This window comes from Aethalodelphis obliquidens, unplaced genomic scaffold, assembly GCF_003676395.1.
Source record: "Aethalodelphis obliquidens isolate GAN/ISIS:26980383/991018 unplaced genomic scaffold, ASM367639v1 scaffold90, whole genome shotgun sequence".
Classification (NCBI taxonomy): Eukaryota; Metazoa; Chordata; class Mammalia; order Artiodactyla; family Delphinidae; genus Aethalodelphis; species Aethalodelphis obliquidens.
In genome coordinates, this window is record NW_020838034.1 from 5504211 (window position 1) to 5521732 (window position 17522).

At 42.6% G+C, this 17522-nt stretch overlaps 1 protein-coding gene across 1 annotated transcript in view; it reads right to left on the bottom strand.

The window, feature by feature from the left end:
• Positions 1-202: 202 nt before the first annotated feature.
• Positions 203-17522, bottom strand: part of SLAMF6 (SLAM family member 6) — a 29165-nt gene continuing 11845 nt past the window's right edge. Inside the window, exons 2-8 of the mRNA XM_027095273.1 lie at positions 8589-8912; positions 5564-5827; positions 4976-5092; positions 4616-4654; positions 3484-3563; positions 894-968; positions 203-544 (exon numbers count right to left, since the gene is read on the bottom strand). Of these exons, the coding sequence (XP_026951074.1) occupies positions 491-544; positions 894-968; positions 3484-3563; positions 4616-4654; positions 4976-5092; positions 5564-5827; positions 8589-8912 (953 nt within the window). The 3' untranslated portion in view covers positions 203-490. The remainder of the gene's footprint in view (positions 545-893; positions 969-3483; positions 3564-4615; positions 4655-4975; positions 5093-5563; positions 5828-8588; positions 8913-17522) is intronic.

The following is a 17522-nucleotide window of genomic DNA, read 5'->3' on the forward strand; positions in this document are numbered from 1 at the left end:
TCCTCCTGTCCACTTAGGTGTTCATGGTCCCTTACCAGTGCCCAGTAGGTGCCCTAGTTGTGAGGAGATGCGAATTCCGCATCCTCCTAGTATGCCATCTTGACTCCACCCCCGTATCATACGGTTTTTATTCTTCAATTTGTTGATGTGGTGTATCACATCGATTGATTTGCAGATATTGAAATTGATCAATTGATAGTGATCATGGTGTATGATCCTTTTAATGTATTGTTGGATTCGGATCGCTAGTATTTTGTTGAGGATTTTTTCAAGCATGGTATCTGATGTATGTTTTCACTTGGAGCTGATTAGAAATTGTTATTTGGGTCATATGCTGGAGATGATGTTATTCCTTAAATGTTTGACCTAGGTAAGCAGATTCAAGTCTGATAATCCTAGATATTCAAATTCTGTTGTCAGACAGAAACCAAGCTCTGTTCTCTCCCATAGGATTAGAAGATGTGTTGTTCCTGAATTCCTTTGAAGACTTTCAGCAAATTACATGACAGTGTGAAGGGCAGTTGTCCTGGAATAGGTGGGCTTTCTGTAATGGAAAAAAGAGAAAAATAAAGTAGGTAAATAGGGACTAGAGTGTCAGGCCACTCCTCATGGATATAGAGGTGGTTTGGAGAGCACTAACAGGCAGTAAGGGATATTGACAGCATAAGCAGGATTAAATTTAAAAAACAAGTAGGTTAAAAACTCAGTTATGTGTGGTGATCCTAATACAAGGTAGCTTCTTGGATATGTTTTGGAGCTGTCCTGAGACTTTCTGTATCCTGCTGATATTTGTGCATCTGTAAAATGGCCCCTTTACTTTTACCATATTTGCAAAGTCATAGGTCTGAGAAGAGAGGTAAGAATGTAAAAAGATGTGCCAATCATAGGCTTACCTCTTGAGACTGTTGAACTTCAGAGTAAATTGTGGTGGAGTCATTGTTTTTCACAGGTTTTGGGATTTCCATTTCCTGTAAAACACAATCATACCAATTTGGCTCACATAAAGAGAAATGTACTCATTCACAGATACAGTAAGTCCCCTACTTATGAGACTTCAAGTTGTGATATTTCAAAGATGTGAACGTGTGTTCACATGTCCAATCATGTAAGTTAGTTCACGTGTCTGGTGTACATTGTCATGTCAAGTGGTTGTGTACTTGACAACAAAGTAAGTGCACAAGCTTTTGTGTACTTACTTTGTGTAGCTTACTAATGAAGACCTGATAGAATTGGAGGCTCAAAGAAAGAAGAGAGACAAGAGGAAGAAGAAGTAATTGAAGAACTGAAGAGATTCACGATACAGGAAATGGAAAGGGGATTTTCTTTATTTGAAGAGGCACTGTTAGTTTTTGAGGCACAGGACGCAAATATAGAACAGTACATGAAGGTTGCTGCAGCCGTTCAGAATGCAATCCAGTGCTACCGTGTCATTTATGGTGAGAAAAAAAAGCTACTACCCAGACATCACAGGATCATTTTTTCAAGAGAATAGTTAAAATTGAATGCAGCAAGGAACCAGAACCTGTGACATAAACATCAGGCATGGGTGAAATTGCAGCTTGCCCTCCACCTCCTATTGCAGGAGATCCTTCAGCTCTGCCATCTCCCATGTCCTCTTCCTCTGCCAGTCAGTAACTCTTCTTGCCTGTTCACTCGATACCAGCCCCTGTAAGCCAGCTCTTGTACCGTATTACTGTACTTTTCAAGGTATTGTACTGTAAGATTAAAAATGTTTTCTTTATTTTTTTTGTTTTTTTGTTTTTTATGTATTATTTTTGTGAAAAGTATTATAAACCTATTACAGTACAGTACAGTACTATATAGCTGATGGTGTTAGTTGGGTATCTAGGTTACTTTTGTTGGACTTAAGAACAAATTGGACTTACGAGCATGCTCTTGGAGTGGAACTCATTTGTATGTAAGGGACTTACTGTATATTCTTGGGAAAAGCAGTGTGACAAATGAGGGATAATGTCAAAGTTCTTTAGGAGGAAGGCTAGGGAGTGTCTAGCAAGAGAAGCTGGAAACAAAGCACCACTAGCTCTTAAAACTGTGAAGGATTAGTCACCTTTCCTGAGCCCCAAACAGAAGCACAACACTCCAGCAAACCGGTGGTCTCAAGAACCAGAGAGAGAAGGGTGACCTTGTTGGCAGTGGTGTGAAGGAAAGAAAACATTCTTGTCCTGCATCCAACTCTACTCTCCTTCCTCTATTTTTAGGAACTAACCTACACACCAGATGGTTATTGTATTACATCTTTTGTCTCAGATCTTTACTACCTATAACTGGAGTTATTGCCTGCTTCATTTTACCCCTGTGATTCTATTTGCCTGGTCATCATGTCACTTGGGTTCTCCTCAAGCATGGGGAACTGGTAGAGCAGGAATATCTTGTCTTAAGAATGGCTCTGCTTGGAATAAAAAGTGTGGCAGTAACAGAAGTCCCCCATCCTCATAGTTTTTGGCATTTTAAATTAACTAAGGCATATTTGGGGTGTTATCAAAACCTCTGAAACTCTCCAAAGTACCATGTTTTGCTAAGCAAAAGTTAACAAACTTGCCGGAGAGTTTCTTTGTTTGTTGAGAGTAATTCATCTTGTCTTCAAGAGGAAATTGGAAAGGCAGTTGAAATATCTGAAGTGAGAGCACTTCTTATTGTTGGCTAGCTTCAGAGTCTACTTTGCAAATACCTGTGAGGGGCTTTGTGAAGGGAGATTTGCTTGTGGAATCCAAGATTTCTAGCCAGACCATTGTTTCCATCAACTGAAGAATGCTGGCTCTCTTGGGTTATTTTTCAGAAGACATGGAAAATGGCCTCCCAGGATGTGTAGTGTTATTTAGAAATGTACCACCTGCAGGTGCTTTATTTTGCGGTTGATGGGGAATTACTGATGCATGGTGAGGAGTTCCTGATGCCTGACCAAGGCCATCCTGTTATGTTGCTAGAGGGCAGGGGACGATTGAGGACTGCTCATGCCGTTAGTGTCCTCTACTGTTGAGGGATTGCAAATTCTTGCCCCTCTTCCCTCTTGAGAGACTCTTCTGAGGTCCCCTATTTCCCCTACATCCAGGATGAGAAAGCCCCTGATACAGAATCATGCCCTCTGGGGGCTCTCAAGCTTAAATGAACTCTGATCCATCCAGCAAGTATTTACTGAGCATCATGCTAAGACATAGGGGAAGAGAGAGGAAGACATAATTTTCACTTCCAGGCAGCTTGTAATTAAGCTGAAGGGACAAGACTCACTGATGCATTAAGCAGTTAGATTAAGCAATGTAAAGCAGGGTATGAGTCAACATTCTACTGAGGTGTGAGCATTGAGGTCTAGAAAGGTCCCGCACATAACTCTGCAGTTCTTGTCGCTGCCTTTGCTTCTCCTCAATGGTGTATGTCATTTGAATTTAGAAAAGTTTGGTGACAATGTCATGTATAATGACTGTAAAAATAATGACCATGAAGGAGTATAAACCTGAAAGTACTCACCCTCTTTGAATGGGTGACCTGAGCATACACAGTGCTCCCTGGAGAGAAGGAAGCATACTCTACGTTCCTCACAGTCTCTGCTGTTAACACAGGAAGGCACAGTCAGTAGCTGAAGGACTCTGGTCTGCTCTCCCAGGACCTCATCTACCCCAGGCCATTCTCTGACCCCAGAGAGGCAATTGTTCAAAGCATGGCCCTTCCTTAGGGTTCATTCATTTTTGACAGTCTTTGGAGTTCTGGGTTGAACCAGAACATTCTCAGCCATGTGATCTATTTCTGACCTCATCTCCTCAGGGGCACATGGTCTTGAGCTATCCTAAAGCCTCAGAGTCTCCCTCTGGCTTCACAGGAAGGGAAGCTTCTGGGACCAAATAACATTGCCTACACAGGAGCTAGAGAACCTCACTGGTGAACATAATGGAGCCAGATTATTTCACATATATAATACTATTAAACTTTTCAGAGCTCCTTAGAATGGGTTTGATTATATTAGAGATGAGGAACTAGAGGCTCAGAAAGTTTTACAGACTTGGTGCAAACTCACACAGGAAGTGATCAGACAAGAATTTGAATGCATGCCTTCTGGCTCCAACCCTCATGCCAGGTCCTCCATGCATGAAGTCATGTATCTCTCACGCATGAAATAAGACTCAATGCCAGTCTGAGTCCAGAGCCTGTGTTTCTGTCTCTATATCATACTTTCTCTTTTGACTGTGTCCACTCAATGCCCAAACCCTGGCTGAAGAGAGTGATGGGGTCAGGCAATTTGTCTTTGGGCATTTGATGCTGTAATCCTGTCTTTACCCTGCACCTCCTGTTGATAATGGACAGGTCATGAGTCCTTTCACTGGCGCTTAGTCTCTCCATTGGCAGAGTGGGGAATGACCCTAATCCTACCCAAGAAATTGCATGAGTGACCGGTTTGCATGCTTGTAAGGGACCCTGTAAGTCACACAGGGGACAAACTTGTGCAGTTCCAGGTGTTATCCCCTTGCACTATCTGGTCCATCTGAGTAATGACATTCTGACTCCCTCCTCTCTCATTATACAGCCCTCTGACTGCCCTCCTTTCCTTTTCACTTGGTTCTTCCTATCTGTTTTATGATTGGGAGTTAAGAGTCTGGAAGCTCACCAGGACACTGGGTTTGCTGAGTAGAGAATTGAAAGAAACCTGAAAAATAAAATTAATTGAAATCTGTTGAAATCTGTGACTATAGTGAGAGAAGCCTTCCACCCCCTACCCCTAGATGTGTCTCTCTAGAGGGTGTGGTGGAAGGGGACCCGAAAGGGTCCTGCATTTTCCAGTAAGACACTTTTCTAGGAGATTAGCACATGTGTATTCACAACCCAGGTGTTGTCCCAGTGGACCAGCTGAGCCAGGGTTTGCATGCTCCCTCCCTTTATCTGTCTTCTACAAGACAGAGTCTTTTGGAGGCCCCAAATGCTAAGTCTCTGGAACCTTGGAGAAGAAACAAGTAGGAAGAAAGGAAACCTATTTTTTTCCTCCAAACAAATAACAACACGATGATGACCACGACTATACATATTGAAGAAACTGCCACTACAATCCACATGGTATCCAGGTGTTCATTTTTTTCATTAGTAACACCTAAAAAGAAAAAAAAAGAAGTTGCACTTGAGACACATCGAGTGAGGCCCAGAGTGGTTTTTTAGAGCCTCTACTGCATCTCTTCTAGACCATCTTTGGGAGTTGGGTGGGTTCATCTATACCCAGAGGCTCTGGGGGTATGAGCAGGCTTTCTGGGAGTGGGAGTCCCATTTAGGCAGACAGGGCATGGTGGAGCCTGGTAGAGCCAGTGGGAGGAAGCAATCCTGCCTTCCCAAGGACTTTGCTCTTGGGATCTGAGTAGGCTGGAGAAAGAGTTGGTGGAGGGGGAGGGAGGAAGGAGAGACCTCTGAGGGAGTGAGAGGCATGGAGCCCCAGGGGATGTCTGTCCCTTCCCAGTGTCACTTGGCTGTCTCCTACTGGGCTGCTGTTTTAGGAATCATAAAGAGCACAAGAGACACCCCACACCTCACAGCCACTCAAGGCTCTCAGAGAGACCTGAGACATACTTACTTTTGCAGAGACTCTGGACAGAGACAGAGAAGGATGAATTGCTGACAGCATTCTCAGCTACGCAGGTGTAGGTCTCTTCATTGAAACTCTTGGGGTCCCAGGAGATAGTAAGGTTTGCTTCACTTTGAAGTGTGTTTCCTGAGACCTGCCACCTGAATAAGATGTTATCATTTGGATTCTCCACAGAGCAGGTCAGGAGGATCTCACAGGTCCTATTATTAGACCATTTGGTGTGAGGGACAACTTGTAAGTTCCTCAGTCGTCCTGTGTGCAGAGAAGAGGCCTGGATTAAGGACAAATGTCTTGGCTCAGCCCTCTGTGAAAAATATCTCTCACCTCGATGTTTCTGTATTCCACCTGACACAGCTGTGTACTCTGTAAATAAGTCTGCATGTACTGCCTAATTGATGACATCAAGGTATGGGGTGACCAAATGATAAGGGACATCAGTATGAGACAGAGTAGGCAGTGGGAGAGAGGGAAGGGAAAGACTGGGGTTGTCGCCAACTAGTCAGGTGATTTTAAGCTGATCACTTTAATTTTTGGAGCTCCAGTTTCTTCCTGGGGGTCCTTCTAACACTTGTTCACTGCCCCTTATGTAAAGATAATTTGGAGACTAAACTAAGGGCCAGCCCTACCTCAGCCAGGTCCAAAACCAGAAGACCAGGCACACTTCTCCATTGTCAGAATTCCCTAGATGGGATGGAAGATAAAAGCTTAACACTCTTGGAGAACTGTATTTCCCACATCTGTGGGAATATTGGTTCTCACTGGAGCTGATGCTGGCTCAAATGATGACAAAGAGACCTTGATGTAGAGTGTCACCAAGTCAGAAAGGGAAATGTTGAGAATTAAAGAATTAGGAAAGGAAGAAGTGAAGAAACAGAGAGAAAGCAAGAAATTCTGGGGAAGAAAGAAGTGCAATATATTTGGGACTACATATGTTGCAGAAATATCCGAGAGCAGAGACCAGAAAATATCACCTCTAAGGTGTCAGTGGCTGTGAATCAATGGGGACATGAAAGCAGTACAGAAAAGCCCTCTGACCTAGACTCCGCCCAAGGGTTGAAATAAAGGTGACCCAATAGAAACAGAATGACTCCAACTGTCTGATTAGAAGAGATTAAGTAATGCTTTAAGCTTAGCTAACTGAGTAGGGGTGGTGGAACATAACTTGCTGGAACAGAATTTTCATGTCATGGCAAGAATGTTGGATTTAGAGTTAGGAAGACCTAGGTTAGAATCACGGCTTTGTCATTTACTGGCTACATGGACAAATTTTAGTCTCTTCATGCCTAAGTTTCCTCATCTATAAAACTGGGCAATAATACTTACTTCTTGGGTAATTATGAGGATTAAATGAGACAGCATGTAGCACAGAAATGGCAAATATTTGGCATGAATATTACATCTCCTTCAGCCAATGTCTGTTGCTGACCTCAAAAACCTATCTTGATATCTTTCTCCACTTGATGAATATATAACTACTGACTTGACATTTCCACCTGGATATAATGTGTATCTCCAACTCAACATGTTCAAAAAGACTCCTGTTTTTCTCTCCAAAACCTTCTCAATCTGCAACTTTCCCCATCTTAGTTGACAACAACTGCATCCTTCCAGTCATCCAAGCCAAAAGCCCTGGAGTCATCCCTGACTCATCTTTTCCTCTCATACTCCCACATCACAAAATCCTGGTGGCTTTACCTCTAAAATATATCCAGAATCCAACCACTTCTCACTACCTCCACTGCTACCACTCTGGTCCAAGCCAGTATTACCTCTTGCTTAGATAGTTGCAATGGCTTCCTAATTGGTTCAGTGGCTTCCACACTTGTCCAAAGAGATCCTTTAAATAAGTAAGTTAAATTATATTACTTCTCTGCAAAACCCTCCAATTGTTGTCCGTTCCCCCAAAAATGAAGCCAAAGTCCTTGTGATGGCTCTTATAGCCTTAGAAGATATGGCCCCCTACTTCCTTACTGACCTCATTTCCTATTGCTCTCTCTTACTCTGCTCCTTGATGTTTGACCTTCTTTATATTCCTTGAGCTGCCAGACACAGGGAGTGCTTGTGTGGGATGGCTCTTCATCCAGATATCTGCATGGCTCACTCTTTTACCTCCAACATGTCTTGGCTCTAATGTCATCTTCTCAATGAGGCCTATTATGATCACTCCATTTAAAATTGACCACTGCTTTCTGGCACTTCTGATGCTCCTTATTCTGTTCTAATCTCTCTTTCTCCATAGCACTCGCAGCTTACTGTGTCATTTGTTTATATATTATGTGTACTATTTATTATTGCTCCCATATTCCCTACTCAGAATGTCAGTTCCATGAGAGCAGGGACCTTTGTTTTGTTCACTGGTGTATTTCAAGGGCCTAAAACAGTGTCTCGTATATTATCCCTGATTAACAAATATTGTTGACTCAGTGAATAAACAACATGACTCTGATATCTTTCTTAACACTGAACCCTAGAAAGTTACTCCCAATTAATTGATATTGGCCCATAAGATCAAATCTTTGCCATCCCTAGCCTAGTACATACAGAACAATTGGCCAGTGTTTTTTAAAAGAAAACCTATATAATTTATACCTTAAAATACCTTTGCACAATTGTAAAACATGTTGGTGTAGCTTACACATCTCTCTGTGTATGTGCTTTTGAAGGAGAGGCACTCCAAAAGGCCCTGAGAAGCCATTGGCATTCAGCCTCAGGAGTGTGGCTGTTGCAGAAGAAGTTGTGCTTGGTCTTCTAAATAGTGGCAGAAGAAACTTGTCTCAACAAGTGTAATGGAGCCTAGTACAGGGTCTAGAAGTCACAAGATTTAGGTTCTAATCTTAGCTCTGTCACTAACTGCTGTGCAATGCCATTGAATAGTTTTGTTGCTGGACCTCAGTCTAGCTCCAAATGCCATGCTTTTTACCACTAAGCTATAGTGCACACTTGCAGTCACATAGACTTGAAATATGTACTATTTTTCAGTCCATACACAATTAAACCCCATGATTTGACTCACTGAAGATCCTCAGATCATAATCGGTAAACAGTGAAGAGGTCACTGTGGTTATCTGGGCTCTGTAAAGTCCTGAGTCTGCCATCGTCAGGTTGCTGAGCTGCAAGGAATAGGACTCGGTGACATTCAATCGATTTTTCCGCTTTGGGTCAGTCACCCTGTTTAGTGCATCATTTGGCGCTATGAAGATGGCAGATTTTCCCTCATGTAGCCAGGTGATGGACGTGATCTCCTCTTCCACAGGAAACTTCAGGGTAAGTGTTACAGACTCCCCCAGGACCCCGTTCACAATCAATGGGGTTGAGCTGGTTTGTGAAACTGTGTTCCCTGTGAACACAGAAAAAAAACTGCTATAACTCTCCCTGCCCTCCCCCTGTTCCCCACACCCTTTCTCCATCCTCTGCCAGTCAGTTAGAGCTCTCTGATACTGAAGTCCAGAAATATGATGAAAAGGGAAAGGGTTAGGAGGAGTGTTGAAATGGGCAATCACAGAGGCTTCACCCCAGCAAAATGTCTGGCACTCTTGTTTAATGAGTAGTTGATCCAGATGATCCTGGCCAGTCTACCCTCCCACACTAGCTGGTCACTCCTGAGTCATGGCCACACTATCTGATCCCAGCTTCTGAGTTATCTGGGCATGAGATAGAGAGGGACAACTATATCAACTCTCTGGCACAGACTTCAAAACCCACAAGTCTTTGCTGATGAAATATAATCAAAGCTTGACATTTATTAAATACTTACTGTGTTCAGCATAGTAGGCTTGTGAGATTTAGAGGACTAGTAATAGGAATTTACAGTTCTTATACATTATTTCATTCGACGCTGACAACAATTCTGTGAGGCAGTAGGATGAATATTACCATCTCCATTTATAGAAAGGATCTGAGGCACAGAGAGGTTACCTAGTTTTCCCAGGGTTACCTAGCTAAGGAATAACAGAGTCAGGATTCAGACCCAACTCCTTTGACTCTAACTACTTTGTGCTCTTTCCATGATACCAGAAGATATCTTTTATTCTCCCAAAAGATTATTGTCTAGTAGTTGAGGAGATAAAAACTGATAAGCATAAAAATAATAGTTAACCTCAAAGTAACATACAATGACTATACTCTCATGAGCCTCTCTCAGAGCCATTAATGTTCAAGCAAAAAAGGTGAAATAGTCACAGTCATTCTTAAAGAAGATGTTTCTTTACCATCTTTTGCCAAATTCCTAGCATTTATCATACCATTTTTTTAGCCCTCTGTTTACTTGTTTGTCCAGCTGACCATGTCTTAATTACCTTTATATCTCAGCACTGTGCCTAACACAAAGTAGGATATGGAAATGTTTGAGTGAATCAATGAATAGGTAACCATTACCACAACCTCAACCTTCTCAAGATCTCTTAATTCTCAGGAGAGGATCTGAGTAGGTGAGGAAATGTCTCAGGATCTTTGCACTCAGCTCCTGGGTGACCTCACACTTCCTCTCTTTTTCTCAAATTGTCACATGCATGCCCATCACATGAACACTGCCACCAATTCCCCCTCTTTACTACATCTTTCCCATCAGCACTTTAACATGCTGTTGTTTGTCATTTGACCATTCTTCCCTCTCAGAATCACATGGGTGAATATCACAAGCAAAATCTTGAGTGAAAAAAGAAAATACAGATACAAATAGAATACAGTGGCATGCTTACATTTATTTAAAGTTAAAAAACAGGCAAAACAAATCTATTACTTTAGAAGTCAGGATAGGGTTACCTTTGAGGAGGAGGGAAGGATAGCAAATAGGAGGGAGCATAGAGGGGGTTTTCTGGGCTGCTGATAATGTGCCATTCCTTAACCTGTGTCTGGATACACAGATTTATTCATTTTATGATTATTCCTTGAGCTGACACTTAGGATTTGTAATTTTCTCTTTGTATACTATATTTCAGTAAAAGAGGTTAAAACAACAAGAAAAAACAAAACAAAACAATTACAATGGCCTATGAGGGCCAGAATGATCTGGTCATTTTTCTCTTTTTAGCCTAATTTCCTATAACTCTCCCCCTTACTCCCTTTGCTCACACTATGCTGGCCTGGTTATTCCTTGAACAGGCCAGAGTCGTACACTTGTAATTCCTTCTGCCTAGAATGCTCTTCCCCCAGGTGTCCACATGGCTCACTCTTTCGTCTCCATAAGGTCTTTAATGCAAACATCCCCTCTCAAGGAGGCCTTCTGTGACCACGCTTTCCTCACCACAAGCCCTCACTCCTGTGTACTCATTGCCTTTGAATTTGTTTTTCTCTGTAATACTTACTTTCTACCATACTCTGTAATTTGCATATTTGTTTTTTTGTTCTTTTCCCCTTCTATAAGAATGTAAGCTCCATGAAAGCAAGGATTTTTTTCTGTCTTGTTCACGGTGCTGGACATTCTTGAACAGTGCTTGGCACAGAGTAGGCACCCAATGAATACTGCTGGGTGAATGAGCACAACTCCATCCCTTGTTTTGCAGGTTCTCTGCCCAGGATGTTTAGGACCGGTTTCTCTTTGTAACGGGTCTCGGCATACCCTGTGGCCCAAAGACTCTCCAAGAACTGTTCTTCCTTCTCTAGCACAGACCTTTAAGTTTCCTTTGTTGTTATAGATTGAAATCATTCATTTTTTTAACAGGCCATTCATTGTACTATTTGCTCAGCTTTATGCCAATTCAGTGAGTAAAAGCCTTAGAAATCATGGCATTCAGACCATACTTATTAGATTCATTTTATGTACCAGTTTCTGGACTGAAGACTGAATATAGAAATGAATAAGACATTATCTGTTCTCTGGACTCACCGTTTGGTAGAGGAGTCTGACAGGTAAACATGTAGCTATGGTGTGGTGAGTTAGGCGTTGACCTAGGATAGGGTTTGCTTCTGCATTGCCCTCACACCACTAATTGCACCCTGCACACTCAATATCGAGTGTTTCTTTCTCTTAGATATAGTTAAAATGTTCTTTTCCTCTATTTTTCATAATCTTGAGGTAGGGATTATGCTTATCATCTCTGTATTCCTAGCATTTAGCACAATTTTGAGCTCAATAAATGTTGAATTGATAGAGATAACTGCTCTATAGGAGCACAAATAGTGAAAATGATGGGGTAGAAAGGGTTGGGGGTTGTCAGGGAACACTTTGCAGAGAAGGTAACATTGTAGTTGGGTTTTGAATAAAAACAAGAAGTTCTCCATTGCTTGATTATTTCAAGAATGCCCGGCTCTTTCTTTGCTCCATTGTTCCCTTTGCCTGAAATACCTTGCTCACATTTTCCCATCTGGTGAGCTCCTATTTATCCTTCAAGGATAAGTTCAAATATCTGTTTGCCTTTGTTTATATTTGTGGGGTTTGCATTTGGTACAGGGGAGGAGACAGGAGTTTGTGGTTGGAGAAGAGGAAAAGTTATAGAAGGAGGAGAAGGGGTTGGTAGAAGTAATTCCCTGCAAGTCTAAGAAAAAAAAGAAGATAAGAACCACTGTGCTTAAGGAAGGTGAAGGTAAGAAGTTACTGAAAAAGCTCAAAGGCTCCTCTGAAAGACTTTGGACTCTAGGAGAGCTGCTTTGGGACCCAGATGACGTGGTGTGGCCCAGAAGGCACAAGAACGCCTTTTTCTCTACTCTGCCTGGGATCAGCACTGATGCTTTGGGAATGTCTTGGGTCAGCATCCTTGGCATGGATATCCACGTTCTCTGCAGAGCATTGAGGTCTTCTGTAAGTGGTTCAGCTGGCTGCAGATTTGGAGGACTAGAATCAGAAGAGACTAAGAATTGGGAGGATGCCTCATGACCTTAACAGAAGGCTGCTTTGGGGGCCTATGGGAAGCATCCCTTATAAGTCACTGGGAGCCACTTGGAGCATGTGGGTGGTGCTGAGGTCCAACCCCTGGTGTGGATGTTCAGTCAGCAGAAATTTGGAGTATGTTTGTTTACATGTTTCACTCACTCTGGAAACATGAGTAATGTATCAGTCAGCTCTTTATGCCCCCAGAATCTAGCCCAGGGATCTTGGAATACTAAATAGGTTGAGATCAGAATGTAAAGTGTCTTGAATGATTATCTGAATGATTTTTTTTTGAATATATTAAGAAACATGGAGTATTTTTGAGAAATGCAAAGGAATAAAGAAAGCAGGTAAGGCTGAACTGATTCTGAAAAAGAGAAAAGTCAGAGAAACTTTGGGATATCTAACCTAGGGGAATGGCTTAGGCCTAGGACTGGCTTAGGCCTATCTATAGGAAAAAGAGATATAGTGGGTTGTTTCAGCTCAGCATGAAACAAGTTCAGAAGGAGGGTAGGGGCTGATTTCTCAAGAGATTTAATAGAGAAGGGAAGAGATATATAAGGCAGGATCTTGAGTAAGACAAGTGAAAATGAAAATACAACATACCAAAACTTACAGGGTGCAGCGAACACAGTGCTCAGAGGGAAAATTTGTTCTTTGAAAAGATCAGGAAGATTGACATAATTTTAGCTAGATTAATTGAGAGAACAATAGAGAAGGCTCAAATTACTAAAATTAGAAATGGAAGAGTGGACATTACTGCAGACCTTATAGAAATAAAAACGATTATAAGAGAATAATATGAATAACTGTATGGTAACAAATTAGATAGCCTAGATGAAATAGACAAATTTCTATAAACAAACAGATTACCATGACTGACTTAAGAAGAAATAGAAAATCTAAGAGGATCTTTAACAAGTAAAGATATTGAATCAGTAATCAAAAACCTTCTGGCAAAGAAAAGTCCAGGACCAGATGGCTTCACTGGTGAATTCTACCAAATATTTAAAGAATAATTAATGTCAATATTTCTCAAACACTTCCCCAAAAAAGGAGGGGAGAAAACACTTTCTAATTCATCCTATGAGGCCGACATTACCTTTACCAAAGCCAAAGATATCATACACACACACACACACACACACACACACACACACGCACGCACACACAAACTATGGACCATTATCCCTTATAAGCATTGATGGAAAAACCCTCAACAAAATATTAACAAACTGGATCCAGCTGCATAGTAAAAGGATTATACACCAAGACTAATTGGAATTTATTTCAGGAATGTAAGAGTGATTCAACATATGAAAATCAATCAATGCAATATGCTACATTAATATAATTAAGGGAAAAAGACACATGATCATCTCAATTAATACAGAAAAAAACACTTAACAAAATCCAACACTGTTTCACACATAAGAATCTAAAAGTAGAAGGGAAATTCCTCACCTTGATAAAGGGCATTTGAGAAACCCACATCTAACATTCTATTCAAGAATGGAAGGGACTTCCCTGGTGGTGCAGTGGTTAAGAATCCACCTGCCAATGCAGGGGACACAGAAGATCCCACATGCTGTGGAACAACAAAGCCTGTGCACCACAACTACTGAGCCTGTGCTCTAGAGCCCGTGAGCCACAACTACTGAGCCCGTGTGCCACAACTACTGAAGCCTGCATGCCTAGAGCCCGTGCTCCACAACAAGAGAAGCCACTGCAATGAGAAGCCTGCCTACTGCAATGAAGAGTAACCCCAGCTCACTGCAACTAGAGAAAGCCCACCCACAGCAACAAAGACCCAATGCAGCCAAAAATAAATAAATAAATAAATAGATTTTTAAAAAAAGAATGAAAGACTGAAAGCCTTCCACGTAAGGCCAGGAACAAGATAACAATGCCTACTTTCATCACTTCTATTTAACATTGTACTGGAAGTTCTAGTTACAGCAATTAGACAAGAAAAAGAATAAAAGGTATCTTAATTGGAAAGGAAAAAGTGAAACTATTCCTATTCACAGGTGATGTGATCTTATAGATAGAAAATCCTAAAGAGTCCACAAAAATAGATTGGTGCAAAATGGTAGAGTAGAAGGACATGGGCTCACCTCCTCTTGCAAAAGCACCGAAATCACAACTAACTGCTGAACAGCATTGACAGGAAGATGCTGGAACCCACCAAAAAAGATACCCTACATCCAAAGACAAAGGAGAAGCTGCACTGAGACAGTGGGAGGGGCACAATCACGATAAAATCAAATCCCATACCTGCTAGGTGGGCGATCATCCACAAATTGGAGAACAATTATACCACAAAATTTCTCCCACTGGAGAGAAGGTTCTGAGCCCAATGTCAGGCTTCCGAGCCTGGGGGTCTGGCAATGGGACTAGGAATCCCCAGGCAATCTGACTTTGAAGGTCAGTGGGATTTGATTTCAGGACTTCCAAAGGACTGGGGGAAACAGAGACTCCACTCTTGGAGGTCACACACAAAGTCTTGTGTGCATGAGGACCTGGCTAAAGGAGCAGTGACCCCATAGGAGACTGAACCAAACCTACCTGCTAGTGTTGGACGGTCTCCTGCAGAGACAGTGGGCAGCTGTGGCTCACTACAGGGACAAGGTCACTGGCAGCAGCAGTTCTGGGAAGTACCCACTGGTGTGAGCCCTCCCAGAGGCTGCCACTAGCCCCACCATATAGCCTGTAGGCTCCAGTGCTGGGTCACCTCAGGCCAAACAACAGGGAGGGAACACAGCCCCACCCATCAGCAGACAAGTGGATTAAAGTTTTACTGAGCACAGGCTCAGCCCACCAGAGCAAGACCCAGTTCTACCCACCTCCAGTCCCTCCTATCAGGAAGCTTACATAAGCCTCTTGGATAGTCTCATCCATCAGAAGGCAGACAGCAGAAGCAAGAAGCAAACCTACAGCCTACAGAACAAAAACCATAGTCACAGAAAGATAGACAAAATGAAAAGGCAGAGGACTATGTTCCAGATGAAGGAACAAGATAAAACCCCAGAAAAACAACAAAATGAAGTGGAGCTAGGCAACCTCCCAGAAAAAGAATTCAGAATAATGATAATGAAGATGATCAAGGATCCTGGAAAAAGAATGGAGGCAAAGATTGAGAAGATGCAAGAAATGTTTAACAAAGACCAAGAAGAACTAAAGAACAGAGATGAACAATATAACAACTGAAGTGTAAACTATACTAGAAGGAATCAATAGCAGAATAACTGAGGCAGAAGAACTATCATTATTCTGAATTCTTTTTCAGGTAGACTGCCTATTTCCTCTTCACTTGTTTGGTCTGGTGGTTTTTACCTTGCTCCTTCATCTGCTGTGTGTTTCTTTGTCTTCTCATTTTGCTTCACTTACTGTGTTTGGGGTCTCCTTTTCACAGGCTGCAAGTCCGTAGTTCCCGTTGTTTTTGGTGTCTGCCCCCAGTGGCCCAGTGGCTAAGGTTGGTTCAGTGGGTTGTGTAGGCTTCCTGGTGGAGGGGACTAGTGCTTGTGTTCTGGTGGATGAGGCTGGATCTAGTCTTTCTGGTGGGCACAACCATGTCTGGTGCTGTGTTTTGGGGTGCCTGTGACCTTATTATGATTTTAGGCAGCCTCTCTGCTAATGGATGGGATTGTGTTCCTGTCTTGGTAGTTGTTTGGCATAGGGTGTCCAGCACTGTATCTTGCTCATCATTGAGTGGAGCTGGGTCTTAGTGTTGAGATGGAGATCTCTGGGAGAGCTTTTGCCGTTTGATATTACATGGAGCTGGGAGGTCTCTGGTGGACCAATGTCCTGAACTCAGTTCTCCCACCTCAGAGGCACAGGCTTGACATATGGATGGAGCACCAAGACCCTGCCAGCCACATGGCTCAGAAGAAAAGGGCAAAAAAAAAAAAAAAAAAAGAAAAGAAAGAAAGAAAAAAGAAAAGAAAAGTTATTAAAATTAAAAATAATTATTAAAAATAAAAAAGTAATAAAAAAAGAAAGAGAGCAACAAAAACAAAAAACAAATCCACCGATGATAACAAGTGTTAAAAAGCTATACTAAAAAAAAAAACAACAAAATAACGGACAGACAGAACCCTAGGACAAATGGTAAAAGCAAAACTATACAGACGAAGTCACACAAAGAAGCATACACATACACATTCACAAAAAGAGAAAAAGGAAAAAATCTATCTATCTATCTACAAAAGGAGGAAGAGAGCAACCAAATCAATAAACAAATCTTCCAATGATAATAAACTCTAAATACTAAACTAAGATAAACACAAAGCCAGGATCAAATTAGATGCAGAAAGCAAACCCCAAGTCTACAGTTGCTCCCCAAATCCACCGCCTCAATTTTGGGATGATTTGTTGTCTATTCAGGTATTCCACAGATGCAGGGTACATCAAGTTGACTGTGGAGATATAATCCACTGCTCCTGAGGCGGCTGGAAGAAATTTCCCTTTCTCTTCTTTGTTCGCACAGCTCCTGGGTTTCAGCTTTGGATTTGGCCCCGCCTCTGTGTGTAGGTCACCTGAGGATGTCTGTTCTTTGCTCAGACAGGACGGGGTTACAGTAGCAGCTGATTAGGGGGCTCTGGCTCACCCAGGGCAGGGGGAGGGAGGGTACGGAATGCCAGGTGAGCCTGCGGCGGCAGAGGCCAGCGTGATGTTGCAACAGCCTGAGGAGCACCGTGTGTTCTTCTGGGGAAGTTGTCCCTGGATCACAGGACCCTGGCCTGGCGGGCTGCACAGACTCCAGGGAGGGGAGGTGTAGATAGTGACCTGCTTGCACACAGGCTTCTTGGTGGCTGCAGCAGCAGCCTTAGCATCTCATGCCTGTCTCTGGTGTCTGTGTTGATAGCTCGCACCTGTCTCTGGAGCTAATTTAGGGGGTGCTGTGAATCCCCTGTCCTCATGCACCCCTAAACAAAGGTCTCTTACATCTTAGTCAGGTCCAGACTTTTTCCCGGACTCCTTCCCTGCTAGCTGTGGAGCACTAGCTCCCTTCAGGTTGTGTTCATGCAGCCAACCCCAGTCCTCTCCCTGGGACCTGACCTCCAAAGCCCAAGCCTCAGCTCCCAGCCTCCACCCACCCCGGCTGGTAAGCAGACAAGCCTCTCAGGCTGGTGAGTGCTG